This window comes from Falco rusticolus, chromosome 8 (genome assembly GCF_015220075.1).
Source record: "Falco rusticolus isolate bFalRus1 chromosome 8, bFalRus1.pri, whole genome shotgun sequence".
NCBI classification, from domain to species: Eukaryota; Metazoa; Chordata; class Aves; order Falconiformes; family Falconidae; genus Falco; species Falco rusticolus.
In genome coordinates this window covers 49,627,178-49,654,407 of record NC_051194.1, presented here as the reverse complement: position 1 = coordinate 49,654,407, position 27,230 = coordinate 49,627,178, and the positions used below count along the sequence as shown (strand labels likewise).

The 27,230-nt window shown below is 37.3% G+C and overlaps 1 protein-coding gene across 8 annotated transcripts in view; it reads right to left on the bottom strand.

Moving 5' to 3' along the window:
- The window catches only part of NBEAL1 (neurobeachin like 1), an 89,238-nt gene that overhangs the window by 38,188 nt on the left and 23,820 nt on the right, over window positions 1–27,230 (bottom strand). For 5 of the 8 annotated variants that reach the window (XR_005105991.1, XM_037398763.1, XM_037398761.1 and 2 more), the window contains exons 4-21: window positions 26,441–26,602; window positions 25,029–25,110; window positions 24,730–24,857; window positions 22,747–22,829; window positions 20,375–20,460; window positions 19,362–19,668; window positions 18,274–18,380; window positions 14,582–14,668; window positions 13,053–13,136; window positions 11,417–11,515; window positions 10,732–11,312; window positions 8,512–8,644; window positions 7,785–7,904; window positions 6,252–6,555; window positions 5,163–5,248; window positions 4,644–4,733; window positions 1,577–1,745; window positions 385–518 (exon numbers count right to left, since the gene is read on the bottom strand). Coding sequence is in view for 7 of the 8 variants with exons in the window: in XM_037398763.1 (XP_037254660.1) it covers window positions 385–518; window positions 1,577–1,745; window positions 4,644–4,733; window positions 5,163–5,248; window positions 6,252–6,555; window positions 7,785–7,904; window positions 8,512–8,644; window positions 10,732–11,312; window positions 11,417–11,515; window positions 13,053–13,136; window positions 14,582–14,668; window positions 18,274–18,380; window positions 19,362–19,668; window positions 20,375–20,460; window positions 22,747–22,829; window positions 24,730–24,857; window positions 25,029–25,110; window positions 26,441–26,602 (2,842 nt within the window). In the remaining variant the exon portion in view is untranslated. Of the gene's footprint in view, window positions 1–384; window positions 519–1,576; window positions 1,746–4,643; window positions 4,734–5,162; window positions 5,249–6,251; window positions 6,556–7,784; window positions 7,905–8,511; window positions 8,645–10,731; window positions 11,313–11,416; window positions 11,516–13,052; window positions 13,137–14,581; window positions 14,669–18,273; window positions 18,381–19,361; window positions 19,669–20,374; window positions 20,461–22,746; window positions 22,830–24,729; window positions 24,858–25,028; window positions 25,111–26,440; window positions 26,603–27,230 lie in introns of those variants that run through there. The other 3 variants (XM_037398765.1, XM_037398766.1, XM_037398767.1) reach the window with 2 other exon arrangements.

Here is a 27,230-nt window from a genome sequence, read left to right as displayed (position 1 = left end):
AGCACTCAAAATATTCAATTTCCTAAACAGTCCTTTATATTTTTTTAAAACCAAATTTTGAGATTCTTTTATCCATTACAGCAATGTCTGCTTCCATTAAAGCAATACAAGAAACACAAAACCAGTCGTGTTTGAATAATCATACAACACAGTATCTATAATAAAAAAAGGCAGAACATGAAACAAAGACAAAACACCATGTTTCACTTAGCAGATCAAGACCAACTCCTCACACCTCCTTGTTTTCAGAAACACAAGAAAGAAAAACATGTATTGAGACCTTTGAAGACCCTCACAATCCAGCCAAACTAGGAATGTTTCGAAGTCATCAGGACTGAATTCGAAGTAATACACTACTGAAGGCTGTTTCTCAAATTTGCTCACCTTCTGTAACAACGCTCCTAAGGTGGCAACTCCATGGGAGTGAATGAGGTTTTCTTGATTAACATGATGTCTCTGAATAAAGTGTTTTATCATCAAGATGAAAGTTGCAACAATGTTCTTCTCCAGACGGGCTTCTGCAAAACAGAACAGTACCAAAAGCCTCATGTTTATTGCTGGACCACTGCATAAAAGTAGAGGGGAAGAAGTAAAATCAGGTGTTCATATTCCTCACTATTTCCTGAACTTCTCAACTCCTTTTCTGTTTGTTCCCTAGCTGTAGGCTGTCTTTAGATTCTTCCAGTGCAGAGTCACATTCATTCCATGCCACTCCAGAACAAAGCGACCCTGGTCCTTACTTCAGCTGCTTCATCCATCTGGCTGTAGGTTACAGACAAACTTCTCTTCAGTTACAATCTTTTACATATGCTGTAATTATTCTCCCTCTGTAGTTACAAACTGACACTTTCTAGCCATGATACGCAAAAAATTAAGAGACAAAGATGTATTATTTTTTTTTTACTTTACCATTTCATATTTAACACACACACAAAAAAACTGTTTTTCCTTGCAAGGTGTTATTTCCCAGTTGTTTTATTTCCCAGTTCTTTTTGTTAAGATCAAAGCTCGTTGTCAGTATTAGCACAGTTTTTACAAATCTATTTTTAAAGCTTCCTTCCTGTTTTTTAAAAATACTGAAATCTGATAGAGTGTTCAAGAGGTAGGAGTCTGAACATTTTCCTAAGAAAATAAAAGTTTGGTTAAAGGCTAAACAGTACTGTTCTGACCCTACAAAGTCTTTGTGTGGCTGTCTGACCCAGCACTAAAATTGTAGGAAAGCTCCTCCTGTTGATATTAGTAGACTTTGCATCAAACGTAGTTTCTCAAAATAATCAGAACAACTTTTCAGAACAGAAATTAAAAGCCTGCACTTTTACACTAATGTAAAAGATGAAAAGAAAAATAATGCTATTAAATATAGCTACATTTGAAATACACTAGTAAGTTAATTTTACATAGTGCTGAACTCCTGGTGCTCAGTACCTACATCAGATATCTAGGAACAGAAAGGCTTTCAGCTTTACATAAGTACTCCAGAAAAGCAAGCACATAATAAAATTACTTCCTGTCATTCACAGGAAGGCTTTTAAAAATCAAGCTTAAAAATTATTTCAGTTCAAGTGTACTTTCCTACCTGACGCCTTGGTGGATGACAATACCACCCAGTCTCCCTCTACAGGAGTAACTAGTTCTGGAGGTAGAGTTTCCCCTTCAGACTTCTCAGGCATCTGTCCACCGAGAAAACTGATCTGCTCCAGCAATGGAAAGAGCACATTTACTCCACCAATACAGTTGATCATATCCTAAATCAACAGGAAAAGGAGAAAAATGTAATCATAAATAAAATCCCCTAAACTATGTAACAGAAATTTACTCCAAATACAAGAAATCTTACATACTCACAAATTAATCAGAATGTTTCACATGCCACTTTCAAACTAGTTTAAAACACTGTTTAAGAAGAGCTGCGCAAGTTTTAGACACTGTAGTTAAACACACACCTTCCTGTCAGCTCTTGTTTTGAAAGTGCATTTTTACATTTCTTCCTCCTCCCCCAACTGAAACATGGGAAACTGAGGGATACAGATCTTAGAATCTTCTGCTAAATATATTTTAAAAATGGGAAGAATTTATTTTTCAGATTTCTAAGTTACTTCCAGCAAGCAGTAAGAAAAGAGGATGCACACCTGTGTTTTACTTTTATTACTGCAAGATTTCAACTTCAGATAGTTTAAAAAAAAATTAATTTTTTTTAAAGTAGCTTTACACATACCTCAATTCTAAGCCTCTTTTAAAAATTCACGTCTCCTAAGCTGCCTTTCCCTACCCAAGCTGGGATAGGAAGAGACTTCAAACAATGCTTATTGTGGTAAGGTACAATGTATTCAAATCAGAAGATTTCTAGAAGTGACTTACAATGTCACTTAAAAAAACAGGGTCTCAGCAAAGCTAGTCAGAGACACCTATTCATTGGACTAAGCTGGGCAATTGAAAACTGTTGTGTAGTAAAATTTTCACAGCCAAAAAACCCCAATATCCTGCAAGCCAGGATTAATGTGGGATATCACTCTCCCTTCCCAGCCAAAAATACTGGAGAGAAGTGGAGAAAATCATCCTTTCTTTCTCCATCATTTTCTATTTTTTCAGTTGTTACTCTGATCCATGTGTCTTTATGATGACACCCCCCTTCTCCAGCCCACGAAGGTGAATTTAACAAAACTGCACAGTTAAATTAAAGGGTTTTTTTTAAATCTGTAAAATTGGTCTCATGGATGTAGCTTTCTATGTTTGTTGAGCTAAACAAAAGGCATCACAGACTTGCAGTTTTGGGAAATGGAAATCAACTTAAAGTTGAAAACCAGAATTTGTCTGACCCACAATACAGCAGCGAAGGCATTAACTTTTTCCTCACTGTAGTCTTCCTCAAGAGGGTGCTAAACCCCATCATGTTTGTTAAGGAATGATTCTCTTAAAACTTGTACTCTTATTTTCCCATAAAGCTAGAGATACAAACACTCCTCACCCACACCTCTTCCCACTACTGGGTACAGAGAACAAACTGCAGTATTTTCAGACTATTCATATCAGCAAAACTAACTAGGAAGTTTCTAAATTTTCTCATCATTACTATCCACAAGTCAGCTTATGCACAGTGTAGCTCCAACAGTATTTCCTTATTTAGTGTGCCAGTACAGTTGATTGTTCATTGTTCTTTAAAAATAAATAAAAAAAAAAGACCAGCTCGTATTTATTTGCTCATACATTTTTCCTCAAGACAAAAAAAAAAAAAATGTGGTACTCTACTCACAAGTTTCCTACACTCAGATTTGGATTTTATTTTTTCTCAAAGCTAACAGTCCTTAATCAAAGATTCTGCCTATTAAAGAGTACTGGATACATTAAATCTAAATTTAAAAGAAATAAATCCTTATTTATGTCATTGGTTTTGGACCAAACTGTCAGTCCAAATAACTTTATTTCTTCATGCACAGAACTAAGCCTGACTGATTTTTTTATATTAATGTGTGTTAGTGATCAGGGAACAAAAGCAGACAGGTACAAAAAGATATTTATTAAGCTGGTGTGCATTTCACTGTTTCCTCCTCCTCTACATGACCTAGCAAGTAGAAGACCATTTACTATTTTACACAGAAGATATGTAACGGACATGTAACTTGCCTAAATGGTATTCTGTTTGTGGAGCACCATCAAAGTCTGAACCACTAATACTAAATCTCATTGGCAGTGTTAATTTGACAAATCGCAAGTTTTAATTCTGTTGTATAAAGTCAGATTTGAACTGTCAGGGGCATGAGACTAAGAAATGAACTGATTAACCAGAAGGGCATAAGGGCCCTACATGTTGGTTAAGAAAACAAAACAAAGACCGACCAAAATATAGGTCAGTTTTGCTATAACAGAATGTTCGAGCATGAGACTAGAAACAGGTCTAGCCTGAAATTGTTAAATTTTAAGCTCCAATTGCAACTACTAGCAGAAGTTAAGCAAAGATGATTTGCATAGCCTGTAACAATCAGATAACCCAATGTATCCAACAATAAGGAAAATATATTGGACAACTCATGTAAGCAGAGACAGAATTAGGTATCCCACTTCAGTGAATATTTGGCGTTTTCTCTGAAGTGAGGCTTTTGGACTGTGAGATCACCCAGCCCTGCCAATCCCAAACCAGAAGTAAATGAGATAGCTAGATTAACTTATCTCCTAAAAAGATGCCAGATTCTTGTATTTTAACTCCACACCTTTTCTGAAGTTAGACTGCATTGCAATAACATTTTTTTCATACGACTAACAGTGCAAAAAAGTCACAAGTGGTAACTTAAACCTAAATTCATCTAATTTAGAGTTTAAGACTGTAAGAAAACCATGACAGAATCCCCTAGAGATGACCAAATGCTTTCAATACACAACGTGCATTGAACAGATGATGAAGAGTAGTCAGCTACCCCAAAACATCTTAATGCATTATCTATGACATTAAGAGCAGTAGCTAGCCCTTGTAAATTCTCAATAGATGTAATGTAACAGTACTCCAGCTACGGCATTAACCCATTAATTCTCATTACAAAACCATGCTGTATTTTGCATTATGATAACAACTTGCAGCATTCCAAAAGTTAGGTGAACACACACAACCACTGTCATTTACGTCAGATTCTGCTTCCTCGGTATGCATTTACCTTGATGTCCCAGTTAACTACTTTGTTTCCAGTTAGTCTTCCATGTAAAAGATTTGCAGACAGGTCAAGACAAATTGGGTTTCTGCAGGCCTGTTAAACAAATGAAGAGGCTACAACATCATTTAGGAAACAAGTTACAGATCCTCCAACACTTCAGATTTCTGAATGATACACATTATATATTTCAGGAAGTTAGTGCCACTGTGTTGATATTAAAGTATTTAATTTGGAACCATTGGAACATCATATAATGTTATCTCAGATTTGACATTCACAATTGTACAAGGTAATTCTGCCCTTTTGCCAAGAGTAAAACCTACTATCTCTGCACAGGACTATAGTTTAAGAAAGCTCTCGCTGCTCCTTATCTTCCCATAATAACCACAGCATAAAGATGGCAAGGTCACCTGTTCTATGGAACAGCAACAGCAAAGGAAAAAAAAAAAAAGACTGTCTAGAACATACTGTGAAGTTACTGCACACTGTGTAATCAAAGAGAAATTATGTATTGTTTCATACCTTTGGTGTATAATGAAGCAGCACCTTACTGGGAAGGTCTGCTACTTCAGCTTCTTGAGACTTCCATGGAGTTAAACAGTTTGGACCTATGAAAAAAAAAATATATTTATAACGTAAATATTTAGGAGTCCACTGGATATTGATGATGACCATCACAAATTTTATACTACTATACTTTGTTGCAACAACAAATAGGACACTCTGAACCATACCTATTTGAGACATGCTTTGAAGTAGTCTCTATGACTTAAATCATTCATTCCATAGGGTCTGCTTAAAAAGAAATACATTCTTGATAAAAAGCTACAACTATACAAAGAGGTGGATAAAAAGCTACAACTATACAAAGAGGTGGATAAAAAGCTACAACTATACAAACAGGTGGTTTTCTATACATTCAAACAGCTCTAAAGTTTCTGACTTCACAAATGCCTATCTCATATTTGTCAACAATCCCTTTGTCATCAAGCCCAAATGTCCAGAAAATGACTAATTTTCAAAATAATTTTGTTTAGTAATACAAAATATTTCCCTTAGATGACAGAAGTGTTTTTATGCTCATCTTTAACAAGCTCAATTCATGATGGAATTTAATACCTTAAACACCTTGAATTGTAAGACATAGCTTATCAGAGTATTTTTTTAAATGGCCCCTTAATTATTAACTGATTCTTGTGGAGAAATCCTCAAGCATAAATCAATTTTGAAGTACCCTATCAAAACAAGAGTAATACTTTAAAGAGTTAACTGTAAATTCACATGTAGGAAAACTGTAGCAAAAAAGTAAAAATTACAAGTGAAAATACTACCTAACATTTTGATTTTGGCAGTTCTGTACATAAAATAAATAGATGAGCTCATGCAAACATAACATTTTAAACAACACTTATAATGAAAATACTTAAAATAAAAAACTGTTTATTCCATTTTTAAGCTTGTTTGTTACAAGGCCCTCTCACTTAGGTCAGCTCTTCAGCTCTTCTGGTTTGTAACTTCTTCATTATGTGTCTGTGTAGAGCAAAGCTCAGTGGGGTCTTTTCCATAACTCATTCCTTTTATGCCACTAAAACTAGTACAATCACCACTTACCTGCTAAATACAATGCTTTCACCTGAGGAGGTTGTAGTGCTTCATGAAAGATTATAACTGATCCAAGTTGGCCCTCCAAAGATGTCGGACATCCCCATTCACTGTCCTGAGTCCCTGCTGAGATCATCTTGGTGATGAGCTCTGGCTTTCCAAGCATCCCACCCCAACCTCCTGTAGAGAGAATGCCCCCAAGTGATGTCCGATGGGGCATAACAGGGGAGGAAAAAGGCGGATCTGGTATCTGAGATGGAGGAGGAGTTGTTGTTCTTTGACCAGCTGAACCAATGCAGCAAGAAGTAAAAGACTGAAGAGTCACACATGGAAGAAAAAAAACCAAAACACATACTGTAAATCTAACTTCCTTTTTTCACAGTTTACAAAGTAAATCTGAAGACTCTCTCTGGCAAACCTGAACTAAACCAACTAAATTGAGAGCAACAAATTCCAGCATGCCCCGGTACAGCACAGCACAGTAGGCCAAAAAAAAGAGCATATATCTTCCACAAGAGTAGAGTGCCCTTGCTCCAATTAAGAGCAATTTGGTTACCTCAGCTGTTGTGTCACCTGTGGCAGGAGCAGAGGCAGGAAGGATGGTGCTCTGGATACCCTGGTAAACACTCCTCTTCTGGATTACATATCAAAATACTAGCCCAGCATATCTGCTACTGCACATTTCTTGTATCAGTTATTTCACTCAAATAGATGCTCTCATGGGAAGCTTACTTCTCTTGCTTTTAGCTACCTTGATGTTTACAGTGCTTACTCTACAAATGGGCCAAAATCCAGAGTTTTATCTTGCAATTGAAATTACATTTAATCACATTTTTTAAGCGTTATACTGATTTTACTATGACTGTGTCCAATTTAAGTATTCACTCAACATATTAAACAAGTATCAAATTAGAACTTACAAAAGAGGGAAGAACGTTTAGTGTTGTAGCCCTGTTTAAAAAGGATTTGTTCCACAAAAAGAATGGACAATGCTTACAAAGTAAACCAAACATGACACATATTCATTCTGATGGCTGGTGTGGTTTTTTAGGCTAATTGTGTACACACTTGAAATTATTAGATTAACCTGCTTATCCAGCTAATAAAGCAGGTGTAAGATTAGCATATTAAGGGAACATAGAGAAAATACCAGTAAGAAAAGTTACTGCTGAAAACAACTGTGAATATTCCTCACTGGGTACTGTCACACCAATCCTACAGGGAGAGCTGTGATTTATTACATTTCATTCAAATTATGTCAGTACACTCAGGTAATTATTTTGAGGAAACACCCACAATCTAATCAAGTTGGTGTTTTTTATTTGTTTTGTTTTAAAATTGAGATGACTAAACAAGCATTAATTAATGCTTAATTATATAATTGATACTCTGGATACTGTCCAAAGTTGAACAGAAGCTTATTAGCAATAGGCTAAGCCATCTTAAACTCTTATAAATTTCCAAATTAGAAAAGGCAACTATGTTCTCATTGTTCCATGAGAGCTCATCACAACAGGGGTATGACTCAGGAGGTGAACTTACTTCATTCATGGCAGGGAATCGAAGTGGGGCAGAGACTTTCTGCTGTCCATTGACGTAGATGTACACAAGGCTCTGACCAAAGGGCCTCTTTCCAGGCATGTGAACAATAGTTATGTTGTGCTGGTTAAGTGATATAAAAGAATTCAGTCATTAGTACAAAGCAGTGAAATGACTGTATGGAAATATTTAGCTTCCTTCTCTACTAATCTGGTGAGGAAACCACTTCAGACAATAAATCCAAAAGCATCAAGAAGAAGAAAAGACCACCTATCAGCTGCTTCTATTTTAAAGTGGTTTACACATAAACAGGTTTTTGAAGAGAAACAGATACAGCTCTTTTATGATAATGCACATCAGTCCTTAAGTATGGGAACAGAAAAGGGCAAAGCAGAAACAGTAGCATATTTTGTTCATTCACATGCACCACAGCCACGTATGCTTGTTATAATTTAATATAAAAAAGTCTGCAGGTTAAAAAAAAAAAATCTCTAAGTACTGTCCTGTAACCAGCTTATCTGTAACAAATGCCTAATAACATAGGCATAATTCAGCTCAATCAACCACTGTTCTACATGGAAACTGCTTGCGCTATTCAAGATGGAGATCATTCATTACATTAGAACAGATCTAATATGACAAAACAGACCATTTGTAAAACAACCAAAAAACTGACTTTTGAGCTAACAGTACAACCCTAAACAAAATGTTTTTCAGTATCAGATCTTACCCAGAGAGAATCAAAAAAACAATGGTCAGGTAGCATCACCGTTGCATATTCCCTCTTTGTGCAAACTGCAACCACCAGTACCCCAGAGCACGTAATAAATGCTTCAAAACCCATACCGCTTCCTGTAAAAAAGCTGCATAAAGAGACAACAAGACACACAATCACTTACTTCATCAAAACTATTGGAAATCATCTAAGAGTACGTTCATTAAGGAGAGAACCAACTTAAGCCGTTTGTCACTGGTCCAATATTTACTATTTGACTGGCTGTTGTTCTTGTTCCAAAAAAAAAAAACAAAAAAAAACACCAAGACAAAGAACTGCCTCAAGGAAGGGACCCCAAGGCACAGGACAGGCAGGCCAAAGGTGATCCACAAAGCTCTCAAAGCAGCTTGTAACCATCCATCTTTTACATGAAAACATAACCTCAGTCCCAACAAGTAATGCTTCAAGTCTGACCCACACAGCTTAAGCAAAGTCCTTCCTGCTGCAATCTCTGAAAGTACAATATTGTAATAAAAAACAGACTGGCCCGCAACCAGTGCCACTTTCTGTCAATTAAGTTGTGGCCATCAGCCCCTGGTAAAGCTACTACTATTGCAGATTCATGACGTTACTATTACAGTTAGTAGATCTGTTTTCTCCATTTCCTTCCTTTCACATCATAGTGTCATACACAGATTTTTATTTTTTGTAAACACCAAAACAGCACATGAAATAACTCTTCTGGAAAATGCAGAAAGTTCAATGTTTAATTTTATACCTAAATCTGCATTAAAACTGTAAGACAATGTGTCATCTGTGATTTTTTTTACCTGTGACTATCTATCAAAAAGAACCTTGCCTTAGTGCCAGATTCAAATGTAGTCATTCTTATATATCTTGCTTCACTCATATAATGAAGAAAATCAGCTGTAAGCAGCTATCTACAAATCAGCCCTGCAAGCACAAGTTTGCCTTGAGAAACCTTTCATTTTTTAAGCACTTGAATACCAAAACAAAATAATATAAATTATGAACGGCTATCAAACCTGCTACATACCCTTAGGCACCGTTAATCCAAGTGGATGCCTTAACTACTGTACTAATATCTGCATCTATTGATATAAAGCACAAATACACTCGGAAAGCATGAATGTGATAAACAACCTCAACAGACATAAGCTGTCTCACAATCAAACACCATAAAACATAGCAGCCAGATAATTTTTAATTATTTTGGTTCAGGTATGTGTTTAACATTTCAAGTTGAAACTGCAATTTTAAACATCTGCTTTTTTGTATTAATTTCAATACACTACTGTTTCAGTTTCCCAAAACTAGAATAATGTCTTTAAAATCATACATAAAATGGTAGAAAACCAGTCAGTTATTGGTATATCATCACACTGAAATACAATTACAGCTTTTTTTCTTTAGTGCAATTCCACATTGGTTTTCTAGAACTACAGTCTACTTAAGATCATTAGCGGGTCACACTGACAAACCCTAGAAAGTGTGTTGTGGCAGTTCATCAGGCGGCACCCTTCATCAGGGCTGCACTACGCAAATACACAGGGCAGCCATGGAATCCAAAAGGGTCTCCACCTGCCACCATGGTTACTCATAAATAGAAGTAACACTCTAAAACACAAGGGTTTGGAAAATACTAATTCTGTTACAACGAGAGCTACATTCTTCAATATTTCCCCTGAAACTGCAGTGCAGTAAAATGGATTGAAATGAGCAGGAGATCCTTCAACGAGTATTCCCCCATTCTGCATTTTGTTTGCTGCTGAAGGTTAGTACCCAGAAAGTTAAATTATACCAAGAACCAGCCATGTTAATGTCTACTATGTAAGCAAATGAAAGTGCCCTTTTCACTGTGCTCTCCTATAGAAAACAGATCTCATTACTTTTACAAGACGTAGTGAGAAGGCTGTTCTGTTCTGGGGTGGGGGTTTCTTATATTTTGTTTGTTTAAGCTATGAACTTTAACACAATTTGTAGTTATGGATACTGAAACTGTAGACAACAGAGCATTATACTGGAGAAAAATCATGCTTATTCCTGTAACAGCCTGGCTCTGGTGACAGATCAAACTACTCCCTTTCACAAACCAAGCATTATACATTGCATTCTATGAAGATAAGCAGAAGTACCACATGTCATAGGGTACCATATGCCACAGGGAACAAACGACCTAGATTTGTGCTGCTGAAGTAGTTATAGAAACTATACCTATAGAGTTGCTTTCTCTTGCCGCTTTTGCTAGTTGCGCTAGGGTCCACCCGGTCCTGGTCAAGACAGAGCCAAGCGTTGAAAGAAAATGCAGAGCCTGGCCACTTATGAATTGATGGAACAGCAATTCCGGCCATGCTGTGGTACAAGTTGAAATACTGCAAGGCACTAGCCATGCCCTGCTTCCGGGCCATTGCTAGAATGGCTCGCATCACTGGAACAGCGTAAGGGTGAGCTTGTTTTGGTTCCTCAGTCCTCAGGAGCCGTATTAGTTGAAGCAGTTCTTCTGAGCCCATCGACTGGCTCCCCAAAGACCCCAAAAGGGCAATCAGGTTCTCTGCACAAGTACAATGGAGTACAGAGTGGGAATTTAGTGTCTCAATGATACGGATGACCATGTTTGCATTGACACATGTGGCACGACTCTGTCTGTTAATGCAGCAGATTCGCCTCAACCAATTTGAGATGAAAATCTGCAGGTCATGTGATTCTAGTTCTGGAAGCCACTGGATAAGCAGCAATAAGGGCTGGACATTACTAATGCCTAGTATCCCAACAGCCATGTGGTCACCTTCAACAGCCTGAAAAACAGCAGAAAACTCAGACATAAAATATGATAAAATAGGGATAGAAATACTGTTGAAGAGATATAAGCATTTCAGCACTCAAAGCAAGCACATCTCACCATATTCATGAGTTCTTCCAGCAATTCCCGTGAGGGTTGACCCAGCGATTTTAGTACCTCATATATGTGTGCATAACCAATCCTCTCCTTGAAGACCTCCTGAGGATAAAAATCCCAGTCTCACTAACAAATAAAATTGACAAGATTTGCTTGTCTACTGCAGCAGGTTCTAATTTAACACAATATTAGACACAAAAAAATTGGAATGCCAGAATAATGTTTTGCAGGCCAGAAGACTCTTTTTGGTATGTCCATTGTGCTATCTCCAGCACACTGCAGATGAGAAGGATCTCCCTGCAGCATGCAGAGAAACAAAAGATCAAAGTTACATTTTAGTAACTACCTATACAAGAATATAATTGCTTGTGTATAATCAACGTGATAATTCTACCACAAAATACTAATAGCTTCATTTTTTAATGCAAGCTATAGCATGAAATGAAGGGATTCCCCTGAGAATTACAAGTATTCAGATATTAATTTCTGAGTGAAAGTTTTTCCTCGATGAGCTTGATTAAAAGCCACCCATCCTAAACACTTCAAAAACTAGAGAAGTGTTCCAGAGAAGTTTTTTGAAAATAAATTGGTTTTACATGAAGAAAAAAAAAAAAAAGTCAAGTAGAAAAATCCAAACTAGCATCCATTTATGGTTTAGTTAGTTAACAGCCAACATATCACACTCTTGGATGGATACTCTTTTCCCAGCTGTACTTTGCACTGAAATGAAGCTGGAGGGGTTTTGTTGGATTTTTTTTTTAAGGATCGATCTGTCAACAGAAGTGAGATGATTGCTTAAGTAAACATGGAAAGAAAAAATACATTATGTTGCAGTGGAGGTAAAACCGAAAACTTTACTGACCCTTTGTGAATCACAGCCAGTCTCCACCTCCAGCAAAACTCTTCCCAGGCTTTCCAGAGTCAGTGGAAAAATAAGCACTCTGAGTAATGCTCTGGAGGAGCATAACTGAGCCTGTCACTTATCATGCAGACTGTATTGCAAGTGGCAACCAAACTGAATGACTCCCACTCTTCCTTTAGTCTCCACTGTGCATCCACAACCCTTTCCCTGTGCCAAGACTAGGGAATCATTCAACCACAGGGTGACTCTAATGAACTCAGTAATCAAAGAGCAAATACACTATTTTTCTGTAGCCTTAGCTTCCAGTCAGATTCACAAACTAACCACAACCTATCCGTTTATCAAACCACAATAACTACAAAGGACAGGCAGGGGAACAACAAGACCATTTGGATGGCAATACCATCCCAAGTTAGTTTAAAGCCATGATAAAACTACAACACAAGCTCCTGCCTGACAATTCCTGCCAATATCCATTAACTGTACCCCACATACTCATGGGACAAGTAATGATGTACTTCCTTTACAGAGGTTGCAACTGTCAATAACTGTCTGGTCTTGCAGTTTTGATAGAAAGATGGCTCAGTGTCCAGTCATTAGACACATATAAAGGGATAAGGGACGCTAATCAGCTATTCCTATCTGGCAGGAGTGCGTCAACACCATCTGCTCATCTTCATTGGCAAGGTTTATCAAGATATTGTGATAAAAACACTAACTAGAAGCAAGATCAACAAGCTTACAGCAAACAGACCTCTGCATATATAATACCGTTACCTTAGCAGCTGGAGACTTGTGCATTACTGCTGTGAGGGCTTGAATGGTTGATACTGCCAAGCAGTCTAGGTGTCCCTGAAACACCTGAAATTAGTAGGTAAAAAAGTTACACACAAATGCATAAGGACAGTTCAGCTCCAAAAATCTATACTGTGCCCTCCTGCCAGGAAGGAAACCAAGAGTTTGCTAACATGCTTCAAAAATCATCTCCCCACCAGTCCAAATGTTATAACCCCATGGCCTACAAGGAATCACATAACAGTAGACAACTAACCACATACTTCCAGAGGAGAGAAGCATTCACAACACACATTGCACTTCAAATATTCTGATGGACAAACAGGTTTTCCTCATGCGTCTAATGGACAACCTCAAGAGGGAGGGAGGAAAACAAGTTAGGAAGCCTCTTTCAGTATGTGTGTATGTGCTGCTGGACAAGCGCACCTGCAGTTCTTGTAAAGTGTTTTCTTTTCCATCCAAGTCCCTACATGCCAACATAACACACACATAAATTATAAGAGATAAGTCACACCAGCACAGTAGGTGGCTGCCTCACCCATAGCCTTATCATATTGATTAACATAATCTTCCAATCTAAGTCATCTTCTGAGAGTAGGGGGGGGTATATAATTCTCATTTAAATTGGTATTTCTATGGTGGTTTTAAGGGCAAAAACGTTGGAGTACTATTTTGCATCCATCAGTGAACCCAATTAGCCAAACTGTGCAAACAAACATACTCTGTTTCATCATCTCTGAAATACTGTATCAAACACTTTGCAAATAAAGTATCAAGAATCAGAAGATAGTGTTAGATGTGAAGAAACATTTGCATGCGGTTAGAGTGTTACACTGAGTTTCTAAAAGAAGTCAAAGCTGTTAGTTAGAAGCACAATACATAGATTACCATACCTTGTATTTAGTGTTTCTTTACATTTTTACTCAGAACAAATCATTCTACTATAAAATCAATGCGACAACAATTTACATATTGAACTTCCCACAATATTTTGGGAAAATTAAAACAACAGGCTATTCCTACCTCCCTGATTCAGCCTGTCCATTGTTTTGTGAACATCTGTTCTTGATGACAAGCAAAAAATCAGGACATCAAATACAACCATTGAGATTCACAAACAAGGCCCCAGAATCCAAAACACCACAGTGCTGAGACAAAGAAGCAAAAAAGAGGAAAAGGAAGGAAAGGAAAAAAAAAATCACCACCACGTTGATAGAATTTATTTCTATTTCATTCATGTACTTCACCTTTTCCTTAAAAGAAGCATAACTGAGACTCAATGTATTGCAAATATCTGCAATTTGAAGCAGATTAATAAAACTGAGATTGAATTCAATCTTTTATACAGAAAAATTATTTTCCAGAGACAAGAAATACTGATGTGTGTAGCAACACAAGTTCCTCTTGCCGCAGAAGGCTTAAAGAGGATGGTTAAGGTGAAGCACAGGAATCAGTTTTCCTGTGATTGTGTCTTGACTTGAACTGAAGCAAAAAACAGGTTAGGTAGGTACCTGGTCCTCATTCATTTCTGTCAGTAATTTGTTGGCAAGGTCTTTCTCACTCTTGTCTGCCACTTTATTGTTAGCATTTAAAAACAGCTGTTAGAAACAGAGACAAGAATAATGGAAATAATTGCATTAAACAGTTACCAGCAGCCAAACCCTTGAAAGCTGCCTTGGATTTGTATTTCACATTAAAAAAAAAAAAAAGGAAGAGAAAAAGAAGAAAAAAGATAAAAAGGAAAAAAAAAAGATAAAAAAGTTCTCACACTAGTGAGAGACAATCCTCCATTAATATTAGCCTTCCGTTAATTCTTACAGTATTGAAGATTACAACGTATTTTTGCTAAATAGTAATTGCTTTCGCCCTCCACATTAAATGAAAATATGTGATTGCCAAGACAAGGAAATGGACCTATCTTGAACTTATACTGGTCACTGGCTTAGCAACTGTCATTTCATTTAAAATATGCAACAAGACAGGAGGTTCTCAAAAATTCAAAGAGACACAACAGTGGGGCATCAGCAAAGAAATGAATACGAATTTTTCACCATTTTCCACTTATGATTCATCCTAGGTGAAGACTGAAGATACCAAAACAGAATATTTTAATCTTCAAACAGCAACAGTAGCAGAATTTCTGGGACACACAGTCATTAGGACAGGAAGAAGGGTAAAATACCTCTGCCATCATCCTAAGAACCAGAGAGGTTGTAAATAGCTTAAAATTAAACATACACCTATACTGCATCTTCAGCTAAGAAACTGCTCTGTGAATAGCAGCCAGATGCCTGGTTAGTTCCTGAATTTGCAGGTTTAAAGCTCACCTCAAATTTATAATTGACTGCAGTCACTTTGTGTGCAAAGTTTAGCTGTCACCTAATCAGGACAAAAATTTATCTTCTGTTTTTAGATTCTATTGAGGTGTTTAAAAACCTTTCTGATCAAAATCTTTAAATTAAAGTCCTCCCTCAAAAAAAAAAAACCAAAAGACAAAACAACACTAAACAAAACAAAAACAACTCCAATAGGTTCCTTTAGTGGGTAAAAACTAAGCATTTGTGGTGGTCTCTTTTTCATCATACATTTTATTCCATTATCTCCTAGGCAGTCTTTCTAAAGACGAACGACCTGAGAAATCAACTTCTATAAATCGGGGCAAACAGAAGGACAACGCTCAAGATATTACTTTGACTTACATAGGTGTGAAAGCACATAGTTAGAAACACAGGTCATTTGGAAAGCTACACCAGAGTCAAGAGCACTTAACACTGCAGAATAGCTATAATATGCCTCAGAAGGTTATAACATTAACAAGTGGAAATAAGAACATTAAACAGAAGCAAATGCAGACATGCAAAAACCACCATCAAATTTTCCACATGGGTTACTTCAATTCTGATAACACATGTAAAATGGAAATAGATCCTAAAAACATGTGGATCTTGTAATAAATTCTTCTATTTAAAATAAATATTATGGTTTTTTAACCAGGCATACTGCTACAGGTCATTGTGCTTTGCTCAAAAGTCTCTTCGACAGTTTGAGATTTAGGACCGACAAAGCAGCTTGTTAAATGATTCAGTATAGAACAACCACCGCCTGATATCTCTAAAGTGCAGTCCCTCTTTTCAGATGTCACAGGCAAAAAAGCAACTTTTAGATCATCAAAACTTAACCCAGCAGTTCTGAAAAGCTTTTGTGCAGATTTCTAACCCTAGAGCATAATTAAGTGAAGAGAGTTTGCCTATAAGCCTTTAAAACCAGCAAAGATGAAACAAAAGATTTAAATTTTAGAACACTCTTGAACGCAGATGACTACGAAGTATGACTAGAAGTATGGCCTTCAATACCCTAAGTTCTTTGGGTTATCCATAGCAGAAACAGTTACATGGATTTTCTTTATGCCTCCTCTCCATGGAAATTTCTTGCACTTCCGATTTGCAAGCTCCAACTCCCATTCTGACCTTCAGATTACGTACAGGCTCTCCCACTATCTGCAGCGCTGCACAACATGCTTTACACAGCTCGCTGGTGAAGCCAGTAGCAAGATTTTCATAGGTAAAGAAAAAAGATCCAGAAATAGGGTCTCCACCCTCAGCTAATACAGAAAAATATTCCACAGCTAAATTCACCTCTGCTCTTCGGCTTTGAAAAACAACAGAGATACAGTATATTGGAAAACGCAAATATACACCTTCCCAGTCTCCACCCTCTTCCCACTTCTCATCCTTGGGGGTATTTTGACTGTGAACGGTTAAAAACCCCACTATATAGCAAACTGTCCGTAATAATATCCAATCAATCACAGTAATATGTGAGACTGTATCACAGGAAAAAACCCTCTGAAGAGGGTACCTTATGACTGACATACAGGCAAAATAAAAATAAAAGCAGCAAGCTGCAAAAATAGAGTAGCTGTTCCTGCTTTCTTAAATCCCATCACTTGTTTATATGAGAGTAGGAACATAGCAAGAGTCTCCATGAACAGGTAAACATGACACTGCTTGATCATTTAATAAGAAACTAAAAAAGAAATTTCTTATGGAGTACAAGGTCAGTACAAAAATAGGCACAGATTCCCAAACAGAAGAGGAGAATGGAAAGGTCAAACAATGTGTTTTCAGGGGGAGGTAAGAAACTACAAACACCATTCAAAACACCAAGTCAGTTGGCATTCTGCCACTCATAACTACAGTTAAGAGATAAACCAAACACATGTATTTTAATATATCACTGCACTGAAATACGTTCTAATCCAAAATATAAATGGATTTGAATCAAACTGCATACCGTAGCTAGCATTAAATTATCTACTACTAGAAGAGCTCAAAATAGTAACGTCACCAACATATCACCAAAAGAAACACAATATTCCACAGAGTTATATCACATCTATGTTCTCTGGCACAGGAAAAAATGAAATCTACAAAGCAATCGGTGGAAGACACTAGCTCGCAAATTATGACCATCTGGAACTGAGATGAAAACACAACATCTAAGTAAACACTAAATCCTGTATAGAAGGAGATGAACAATCAAAGAACATTTGTAACAGCTTGAGCTCATGTTTTATGCCAGCTACACAAGACTCAAATATTTTGAAACACAAAGGCACACCAGTAAGGTTTTTTTAAAGTAGAAAAATATGCCTCTGAAATCAGAATTCAGACCTCCGTCTGGCAGCAGTTGTAAGTGACTTCCTAGCAATCCAGTGACAGGATAAAATAAAATAAAATAAAAAACCAAACACCAAACCAGCAATAAAAAAAAACCCAAACACCAAACCAGCAACAAAAAAAAAAAAAACCCAAACACCAAAAAAAGGAGGGGGGGGGGGGGAGGGGCCGGGAATCGGCTCCAGTAACACCCTTAACAGCTTTTACAGACTGAGCAGGATCTACAAAGGTATTTTGCTCAAAATAAGCATTCATTGTTTTAATGACAAGACAGACAAGAAACACCTCTACTTCATTAGTGGGGGGAAAGCAAAAAAAAGAAAAAAACCCAACTTTTTTAGAGCAACTTGGATCTTTCAGACCTTTCATGGCATTAGTGGCTCTAACTAATCCAAAGTTTACTTCCAGTATGCAGACATGATAAAATTTTATCAAATTCAGGAAAAATATATATAGGTAATTAATATACCTACAATATTAAACCACATGTTTTATTAAAAATATCCTGATAAGGGAAAATTTACCTTGCAGTTCTGCAACAGTCGAATGAGATGCTCAAAGCAGTTACTGTTAAGGAAAATTGCCTGCAGAACAGGCCTGTCTGTGCAGTCCAACATGGCTGTGATGGTATCTATAAAATTAAATCAGAACTGGCATCAAAGACAAAAGACAAAACACTTCCCAAATCCATCAAACTTGTTTTTTTCTGCACAGTACATAATAAACATGGGGGGGAGGGGGAAGTTATACAACAAACTATGTGCTGTGAATTCTTTGACCAAGAACAACATGCATTTTAAGCACAGAGCACTAGGCCTAAAGCCAAACATTTTGATGCTGTAAAAATTATCATGTAACCTACTGCATCTGGAAAAAAATTCAGTTACTGAGTATCTGCGATTTCTCTGGGGCTCTGTTTAAAGTCACTGCCATTTGTGAGTACATAAGCAGCATGCTTTTTATTTAAAGCACACAAACACTTGCTTCCTCATCAAGTAACTACTCTGCATTCTACAGTCCACAGCAGCCTTATACCATAAGCATTTTTTACTGCCCCGGTTTTTTTGGAAGTTTAGGAAAAGAAATACTTTTATTTATATTTCCCCTTCTGAACATCAAAGTGGAAAAACCTCCAAATCCTGAGCTCTTATCCAGTGACTTAAACCCAAGTGTTTCAGACCATCACTTTTGGCCACTGTTTATAATAACATCATTTGAAAAGTGAACTATCACAAAATAGCCACCACACGGGTAAATTATTATAGAACCATCTTATTCTGCAATTATTAAGATGCTATGAGTATTACCTGTTGCCTAGTAAAAGTTTTGTTGTTTTTTTTTTAATGGAGACTGGCACTCTGTGAATCTTGACACCGGTTAAATGAGAGCAATCTGCTCAGGTTTCTTCTGGGTTTTTTTGCAGCGAATGATTAAAAAAAGAATACATCTAAAGTAATGCCAATGAAGAAATGTTTGAAATTTTTCAATTGCTAAGCCAAGTGAACATGTTTTGGTAGAAAATTCAGTCATACTACTATCACGGTTCAGTCATTACTTGCTTCGGAGTTATTATCAAGAGATATGTAAAAGAACTGCACAAGTGGGTACTCACTCAGCATTTGAATCTGTAGTGCTATGAATCTGCTCTCCCATTGCCTGCATCGCCTCGGATTGGGTAAAGCTGAGTGGTCCGAATTAAGCAGCTTGAAATAGTTCTCCAATATTGTACTCGTCTCCACTTGCCGCTGGTCAGAACTGCTGGTTAGAAGGATGTGGACAACTTCTGTCAGGCACTTCAGAGTCAGCTCTGCCTTCCTGCTCACCTCCTCAGGGTTCCTGTCATCCCAGTTGTCACAGTCTGCTAAGACACGCATCAAGACTTCCACGGTGGCAGGAGATACTGCTTGAAGAGCATTCCTCTGAAACCCATGGGGGAAAAAAAAAAAAAGTGATCGAAAAACAGATTCACAATACTTTAAAATTTTTAAATGACCTGCCTGGTCATCATGCTCAGTCTCAGCTTGCCTTCCCTTTCCTGGTGGAGCAATGCCTGGCTTTACTGCTCCCTGACATTTTAAAACGCTCTCTCTTTTGGATCATCAGAAGTAACATTCGCTTGTGACCAGACTAAGTAGCATATTAAAGAAGCCAGGCAAGAGACTGGATGTTGGCTTTACTGATGATGAATATACCCTTTTCTTCACATTCTTTCCAAGATTTTAAGCAGCTTCCAAGCTATAAAGGCTCTGTGCCTCTTACTGAAACAGCCCACCTCCAACACTGGGAAGTAAGCTAAATGTATTTCACATGTTGGTAACAAAACTTCTACCTTTGCAGGTGGGAACCCCACATTTTTTCTTTATGATATGAAATATTACAGTAAGTTCATATGAACGTGTAGTTATTGTAGACAGCAAATTTCTACTGTTATTTGAAATCAGGACCTAGCTTTTCACATTTAGATACTATTGCACAGAATGACCCCAAACTTTGTAAGACAAACAAACAATACATAGTCAATAACAAATCCTTCTCATTTATGGGTTATGGGATATTTCTAAGCCTTAAACAATGAACAGGCATTTGGAGTCTTCAGCAACTGAAAAGAGTTTAGAACATGCTTACCTGGCCACCAGCCACAATAGCTCCAAAAAGATGTAGCAGGCAACATTTTAGGCTTTCCTTGAGATGTTCACTTTCTTGAAAGCATTCTGATTGGATTAAATAAAAAGAAGGATTCCTTACTTTGGTCATTTAAATTAGATAAAGTTTTTCCTCTAAAAAAAAACCTACCAAAAATAACATGATAAACAAAGCTCCCTGTCATCATGCAATTTTAAACAAAATTTCAACTAGGTAATTTCCACTTTCTTTTAAATAAATCAGACACAAACACAATAATTTCAGCATTATCAAAGTAACACAACAGGACCACATTTATCAGGAATTCACAGGCTAGACCTTCAGCTTGCACAAAGCTTTTCACGCAGGCTGACAGAACGACAGACATACAACAACTGTTGATCCGATTCATAATGTAAATTGAGCCCTTTTTGTCCACACTAATAAGAAATAGAAGGACATGCTAACATGCAAGCAGTTAGCAAGAATGACAAAGGTTGGAGCAATTTTGGCACAGAAAGTCTACTGCCATATGCAGTGCAGGTAGCTCCGAAAAAGTCCCTGAGCTTGCCCCCTTTAAGCCAAACTTCCTAGGGCTGCTTGTGCAGGTCTGTAACCTTTCTAGCAGTAGTGTCTTTAATTACGCTGCATCTCTTCTTATGTCATATCTGATTAGTTATAAACAGCCTGAGGAACTCTTCTTAGCAATAGATATAACCTGGATATTGTTGCTATAGCAATAACACTGGGCTCAAAGTAGCTGCAACAAACTGTAAAGGATTATTTTATTTGGAATTAACCTTTCAATAAAACTTTCAGTAACTTTATCAGATAGAACTGATAACGACTTGGGTTTGTAAAAACTGAGATTTTAGTAGAAACTGAAAATGCAAGAATGTTATATTGATTAAAATGATACTATAACCTTTAAGACAATTACCAATTATCAGCAAGTAAGACTTCTGACTATATACTGAATATATAAACCTGTTTTGAAAGGAAATTGCACAGGTATTTTTTTAATTTGTTCTTCAAAGGAAAGAAAGCTTAGATGATCACACTGTTAGTCTGCTAGTCCCACCACTCTCTTGATTTACAGCTTCTGAATCTTTTGGGGAAGCATCCAACAAATTCAAAAGAGCAGTACCTAGCAGATTGTGAATAAATCATTACACTGGGTAGACCAAAAAAGCCTCAAATAAGTGCTGCCATGGCAGTTGTCTAAAGCACATGCTCAGCAATTTCTTCTTCTGTCTTTCCTGCCAGCTGGCCAACCAGCAGATGAGTATCTGCCAGCTAATTAGTACATTTGTAGCTCAGTCACAGTATATAATATTCCAGGGATTTAGGAGGAACCAGAGTGCAATGCACTGAATGGGGAGGAGGGAACCTGCAGATGACATTCCTCAGCAGCAGCTTTTAGAGTGGGTTTCCAGTGCTTTGGCACAAAGATAAAGGCATTTTCCTGGCATCAGCATTTTGGTCTTTTGGGGAACTAGGCTATTTCACATTACAGAGAGAGGGAATCTCAAGGAACACAAGGAATATCCAACTTAAACCTAGAGACACCGAATTCATAAATGCTACTGCTCTAGGAACAGAACCTTCCTATTTTCTATTAAAGCCAAGTTAACAACTGCAAAAAGGGCTGACTTCAGTCACACCCCCGCCCCTTCAGAATATTCCTGCTGCTTAAGTTCTGTTGGCACTAGCTGCTTCAATTCTGTTGGCCCTAGCACTTTGGTGTGCGAAACTGGCAAACTAGCTGGGCATCCCACCTTCCCAAGATTCAAGTATAGAACACGGCCACATAAGTCCTCCTTTTCCACACAGCCAATCTGTAAGAACACATGAATTCTAAAGTAGCCATCGCGACATTTAATGACTTAAGCAGAGACAAAACAGAGCAGTTTCCCAAACTACAGTCCAAGGAGCATTTGCTAGTTGGATGGCACAGTTCCCTTCTCTCTAGCTGTTAAGCCATATTAAGAGACAAAAATGCATGAACACTTTCCTAAGATGATTTCTCCATGCAAGTTATCATTACAGTTGCTACAGGGATCTTACGTGCAATCACTGTATGTACCCTAATAAATGGGAAAGTTGGCAATTCACAGAACCAACCCTATAAAATCATGTTAGGCATTGAAAGAAAGTCTGAAAAAACTCAGGCTTTCAAAGATGAGTAAGAATGGCAAGATGATGATGCTTAAAGAAAAAAAATAGCAAACAAAGCAACCCACTTCACTCAGTCTCAGAAAGCAAGTAAGGGGCTTTTACATTTATCAGGCATTCTTAGGGGAAAGGAACTTGAAATCACTGAATTCACTCCTTCAAAGATGACTAGTTTTAAACATGCTGTTTATAATACTTACGGTAAAAGAAAGGGACAAACTCAACAGTGAGGGAAGCTGGTTTATACTTCTGTCTGCTCTTTTCAACTGTACTAAGGAAACGTCTGCAATTACATTAAAAAAGATACACCAAAGAAATTAGACATGATACCTTTGTTTATGACTTGCTTATTTATGACTTCATAATAGAAAAGACTGCCAAAAAATCAGGAGTTACCTTTTGCCTACAGGATCAAAAAAAAAAAAAGAAGGAAAAAAAAAAATCAAGTAGTATTTCATCTTGAAAAAATGTATCACGGCTAATCCCATATTTACTGTTCAGCTCCTAGAAATACCTTAACCTTTTACAGTTTAGTTAAAAAAAAAAATAGCCAGCAATCTGTTATTTATTCCTTGCTTATTCTAACTAAGCCACCAGCTAGACTGCAAAATTCCTTTACCATGCAATTTGAAATGGGCACAAAACATGATGGGCTCATTATGGGGAGGAGGTGTGGGTGGGGCACCATCAAATTAAAGGGATATAGTTCTACTGATACACTTACTAATTTCTTTTCAAAGATGTAACGTATCTACACTGTGATCCTCAATAACTCCTTTTGTCCTAATTCAACCAGGTCTCCATCCCCCATTCCTTTTGGCTTCCTTGTTCCATCCCTTTAGAAAACTGGGCTAGTTTTTTGAAAGGAGGAAGCAATGGAAGAACCTTCATGCTGAGCAGTTACAACCAAATACCTCTTGGTATATCTTCAAATTTAATTCTGCTTTAACTTCTAGAGTGCCAGTAAATACATTATATTTTTTAAAAGATATTTAAATCAGATCCAGTTTCAGAAAGCATAATACTATTCTGTAGCATGATTGTTATCGATTCACTGCCAAATTCTGCCCCTTTTACTGGTTGTAATGCACTGACTTTGAGTATTTATACTCTACCCAAGATACCATGAGATGTGCTGGCATTACCTACACTAAAACTGAGAAGAGCTTAACAGTACACTGGTAGGCCATATGTGAGAACTGGTGTCAATTCACCGTCTGTCTTACAAAACAGAATTCTCACGTTGCACAAAAATACCAGAATCTACGATCCTTACACGGTCCTTAAAACTTGGCGCACAATGATTCAAGATGCTATTGACAACATCACCTTTTGTTTCCATAAACGGCCTTATGAAAACTACGATCTATGCAGTATTCTGGCACACTGCAGATTTTGAGCTATAAAGAAACTCCAGCAACCACAGTACACAGCTCACGTGATCCCCGCTCTGTTTGCACGCAGTTGGACAAATGACTTGCCGCACAAATGCAAGTCACAGAGCTAGCACAAATGCTGCACTAAATCTAAAGAATGTATGCTGCAAGAACGGACCTGAGGTTTTACAAGACTAGGTCACATGAGATATGAGATCTCTATGCCTATAGTTATTTGCATGCACAGATTCAACATTTGATGCATTTGCTAAAATGATCCTGATAGAAATAAAACTGAGGACCTGAAGGAAAAGCAATTCTGAATGACAGCAGCAAAGAACAAACAACTTCAGCCCTTGTACACACAACAGAAGAACACATTAACTATCCAAGACTATGTATAAGCTCACATATCCTGTCTCTCCATTTCCCACCTTTTAAAAAGCCCCACAACTCAGCTTTCCACTAAAAGGAATAGGATATATTAGTACTCTGACAACTTTGGTGGCAACGAAGTTCAGTTTCAAGTATGCCTACTTCATTACATTAATTTTGGTAGAAAAAAGTATTTCATTCTATTCTAAGGAGTGTATCTTCGGGCGAAAAAAACCCAACACCCTAAAACATAGTATCAAGTGCTCAAGTCTATCAATTCTAACAGTTGTACAATGCAACAGAAGAATATACAATGTAACTACTCTTTATTTAACATCAAGCAGCAGTAGTTCTGTCAGAAATTTTACATATTATTCATCTAATGTTATCATAAAACACAGTATTTCTAATCCTGTCCTAGTCCACACATACCCTGCAATTTGTTGCCTCCAGTTTCGATATGGATCATAGAGACTTTCACAGAAAGCCAAGGCATGTCTCACAAACTCCTCCATGGGGGTCTGATCTGCCACTTCTTTTTCTTTTGTTTTGCTTTTTAACTGAGGGAAAAAAAAGAAAGCTTTGGTCAGAAGATTGCTAGAATTTGAAAAATAATCTTGATCCCCTCCAGAATAGTTCTGAGCCCGCAAGCTGCTCCCTACACAACACTTATTGGCTAGCAGGAAGTATTGGATGGCAAAAACAACACATGAGAATTGTTAACCACATACCTGTTGAATGTATAACGTAGTCATGGTGATAACATGGTTAATGTATGAACACATCCCAATCTCCTCCACGTTAGCCAAATTTCTATGAAGACAACATAAAAACCACAGAAATGGACACAGTGTACCATTTGAGGCTAGTTCAAACAATGTTTGTTTTAGCATTCTATCTATAATCATACAAAAGTGTATCAGCATTTCAAAAATACTCTGCAAAAGACTGCATGTACTTAAATGTTTATTTCTGTCACAGTAACAGAGCTCACAAGTTTTCTTCTAACAGGAAGGAAAAGAAAGGCCTGAGTCACTCCACTGTAGGCCAATTCTATCCAGAATTTGGGGTTTCAGAGGTTAAGTAGATTCCCAGGATACTCTAAATAGAAAGCTCAGAAATGACATCTGATAACAAAGACAGTAACTTCCACTTCTCCCATACTACTAGCACATATACTTCCTAGAACTTTAGCAAACATATTTCTTAAAAGCATTTATTCACTTTAAATTCTCCCCAGGAAAACAACATCTGAAAAATTATTTTAGAACACAACAAAGAAATAGCATGGGACATGTTATTCCTCAGTTTTAAGGACAAGTCACAAAGATCAGATACTGAAGCGATGACATAAGGAGAACTTTTCAGCAATTAAGACTGACAACAGCTTATAATTCAGAAACACATTACCACCATCTACTCTGCTTATATTTAATATTCCAGGATGCTTAAACACTGTCCTACAGCCCTTTGTATTGTTTCAGGGGTAAGGAGAGCCAAGAGACTCAAGAACAAAAAGTTGCTTCAAATACTCAGAAAAGAAGATTCCCAATTATATTTTATCTCCTTCCTCTCTTAATGCAGTTTACAATACAAGGCTGAAGAAATAGTGAGGAATAGATTCCTAAAAACAGTTTATTCACCTGCTTCTACAGAATTACAAAATAAGGCGTAAGTTTCAGGAGGAAGCCAGTTGCGTTAACAGGGTAATAAATCAGTTTCCTAAGCTGTTTATGGAATTATAAGCATGTTAAGAATGTGAAACAGTTCTTCCTGTACAACTCACTCTCACTGATTTCATATCAAGCTCTTGTTAAGAGGGTGCAGTTTCTTTCAGAAGTATTTCTCATACCAGTTACACCGTATCTTGAACTCCCATAGATATATCTATGTAATTACAAGGAATTTAGTGTCTAATCCCCTTTTATTCCATTTCTGATGGCAAACATTATTACGAAGATGATTGCATGTCTTCCCTCCCTCTCTTTTATTCCTTCTTTTATTTTGAAGATTGTGAGAAATGGCATTTCTGTTTCTACTAGGAGGTGTCAAATTACATTGTATGTGTCATTAGAATCTGTATTTGTAAGCTATATCAAGATTTCTTGAATAGCCTTGTTGAGGTAACAATCAAAACAAATACCTGCAAAGGATGATAAAGAATTTCACAAGTAAAAGTGACAGAGCCTGCTGCTGCTCTTCTAGTCCATCTGACATTTTCTGTACACACTGCAGTAACTGGAGCCTGAGGACCTGAAGAATATTATCAGGAAGCAGCGATATTCCTGGAGGAATGTCATCCACCCTGAAAAGAAAAATCACACACAAAATTGTTAAATCATGCAAATGACATGTTACCCATCAATTTCAACATGCTCATGTAGTGTTCCAGTAAACCTCTACAAGAAAGGTTACCGAGCCGATGGCTCTCAAACTCTAATGAACCACAAATGCCTGGTGGCAATGTGCCCAGCTTGAGCTTCCTTTTTCCAAGCAATGAACTGCATTGAAAAAATAAAGTTAAAAAATCCGTAACTGGATTACTAAATGCTCCTCCATGCAGCTATCTGCCTTAATTGCCACACAGAAATTGCATGATCTTCAGCAGGTAAAGAGGTGGCCTGGAAAATCCCTAAATAAGGAAAGGGATGGCCACAATGGAATGAAACATGAGAACTAAACGCAAGGGGAACATTGTCAACTTTCTACTGAAGATTTAAAGTGCCCAAATAAAGAAATACCAATTATTAAACAGTTATTGAAGCCAGCTGGCATTCATCCACAGTGAACCTCATGTCTATCTTAGATGAATTACAAAAAGCCATAAAAATAAGACTAAATACAAAAATAAAGCTGTTCACAATAAGACTAAACCAAGGAAGACTTGAAAATCAGGGTCTGAATGTGCAGGAGAGGGTGCCCTCAAAAAACCA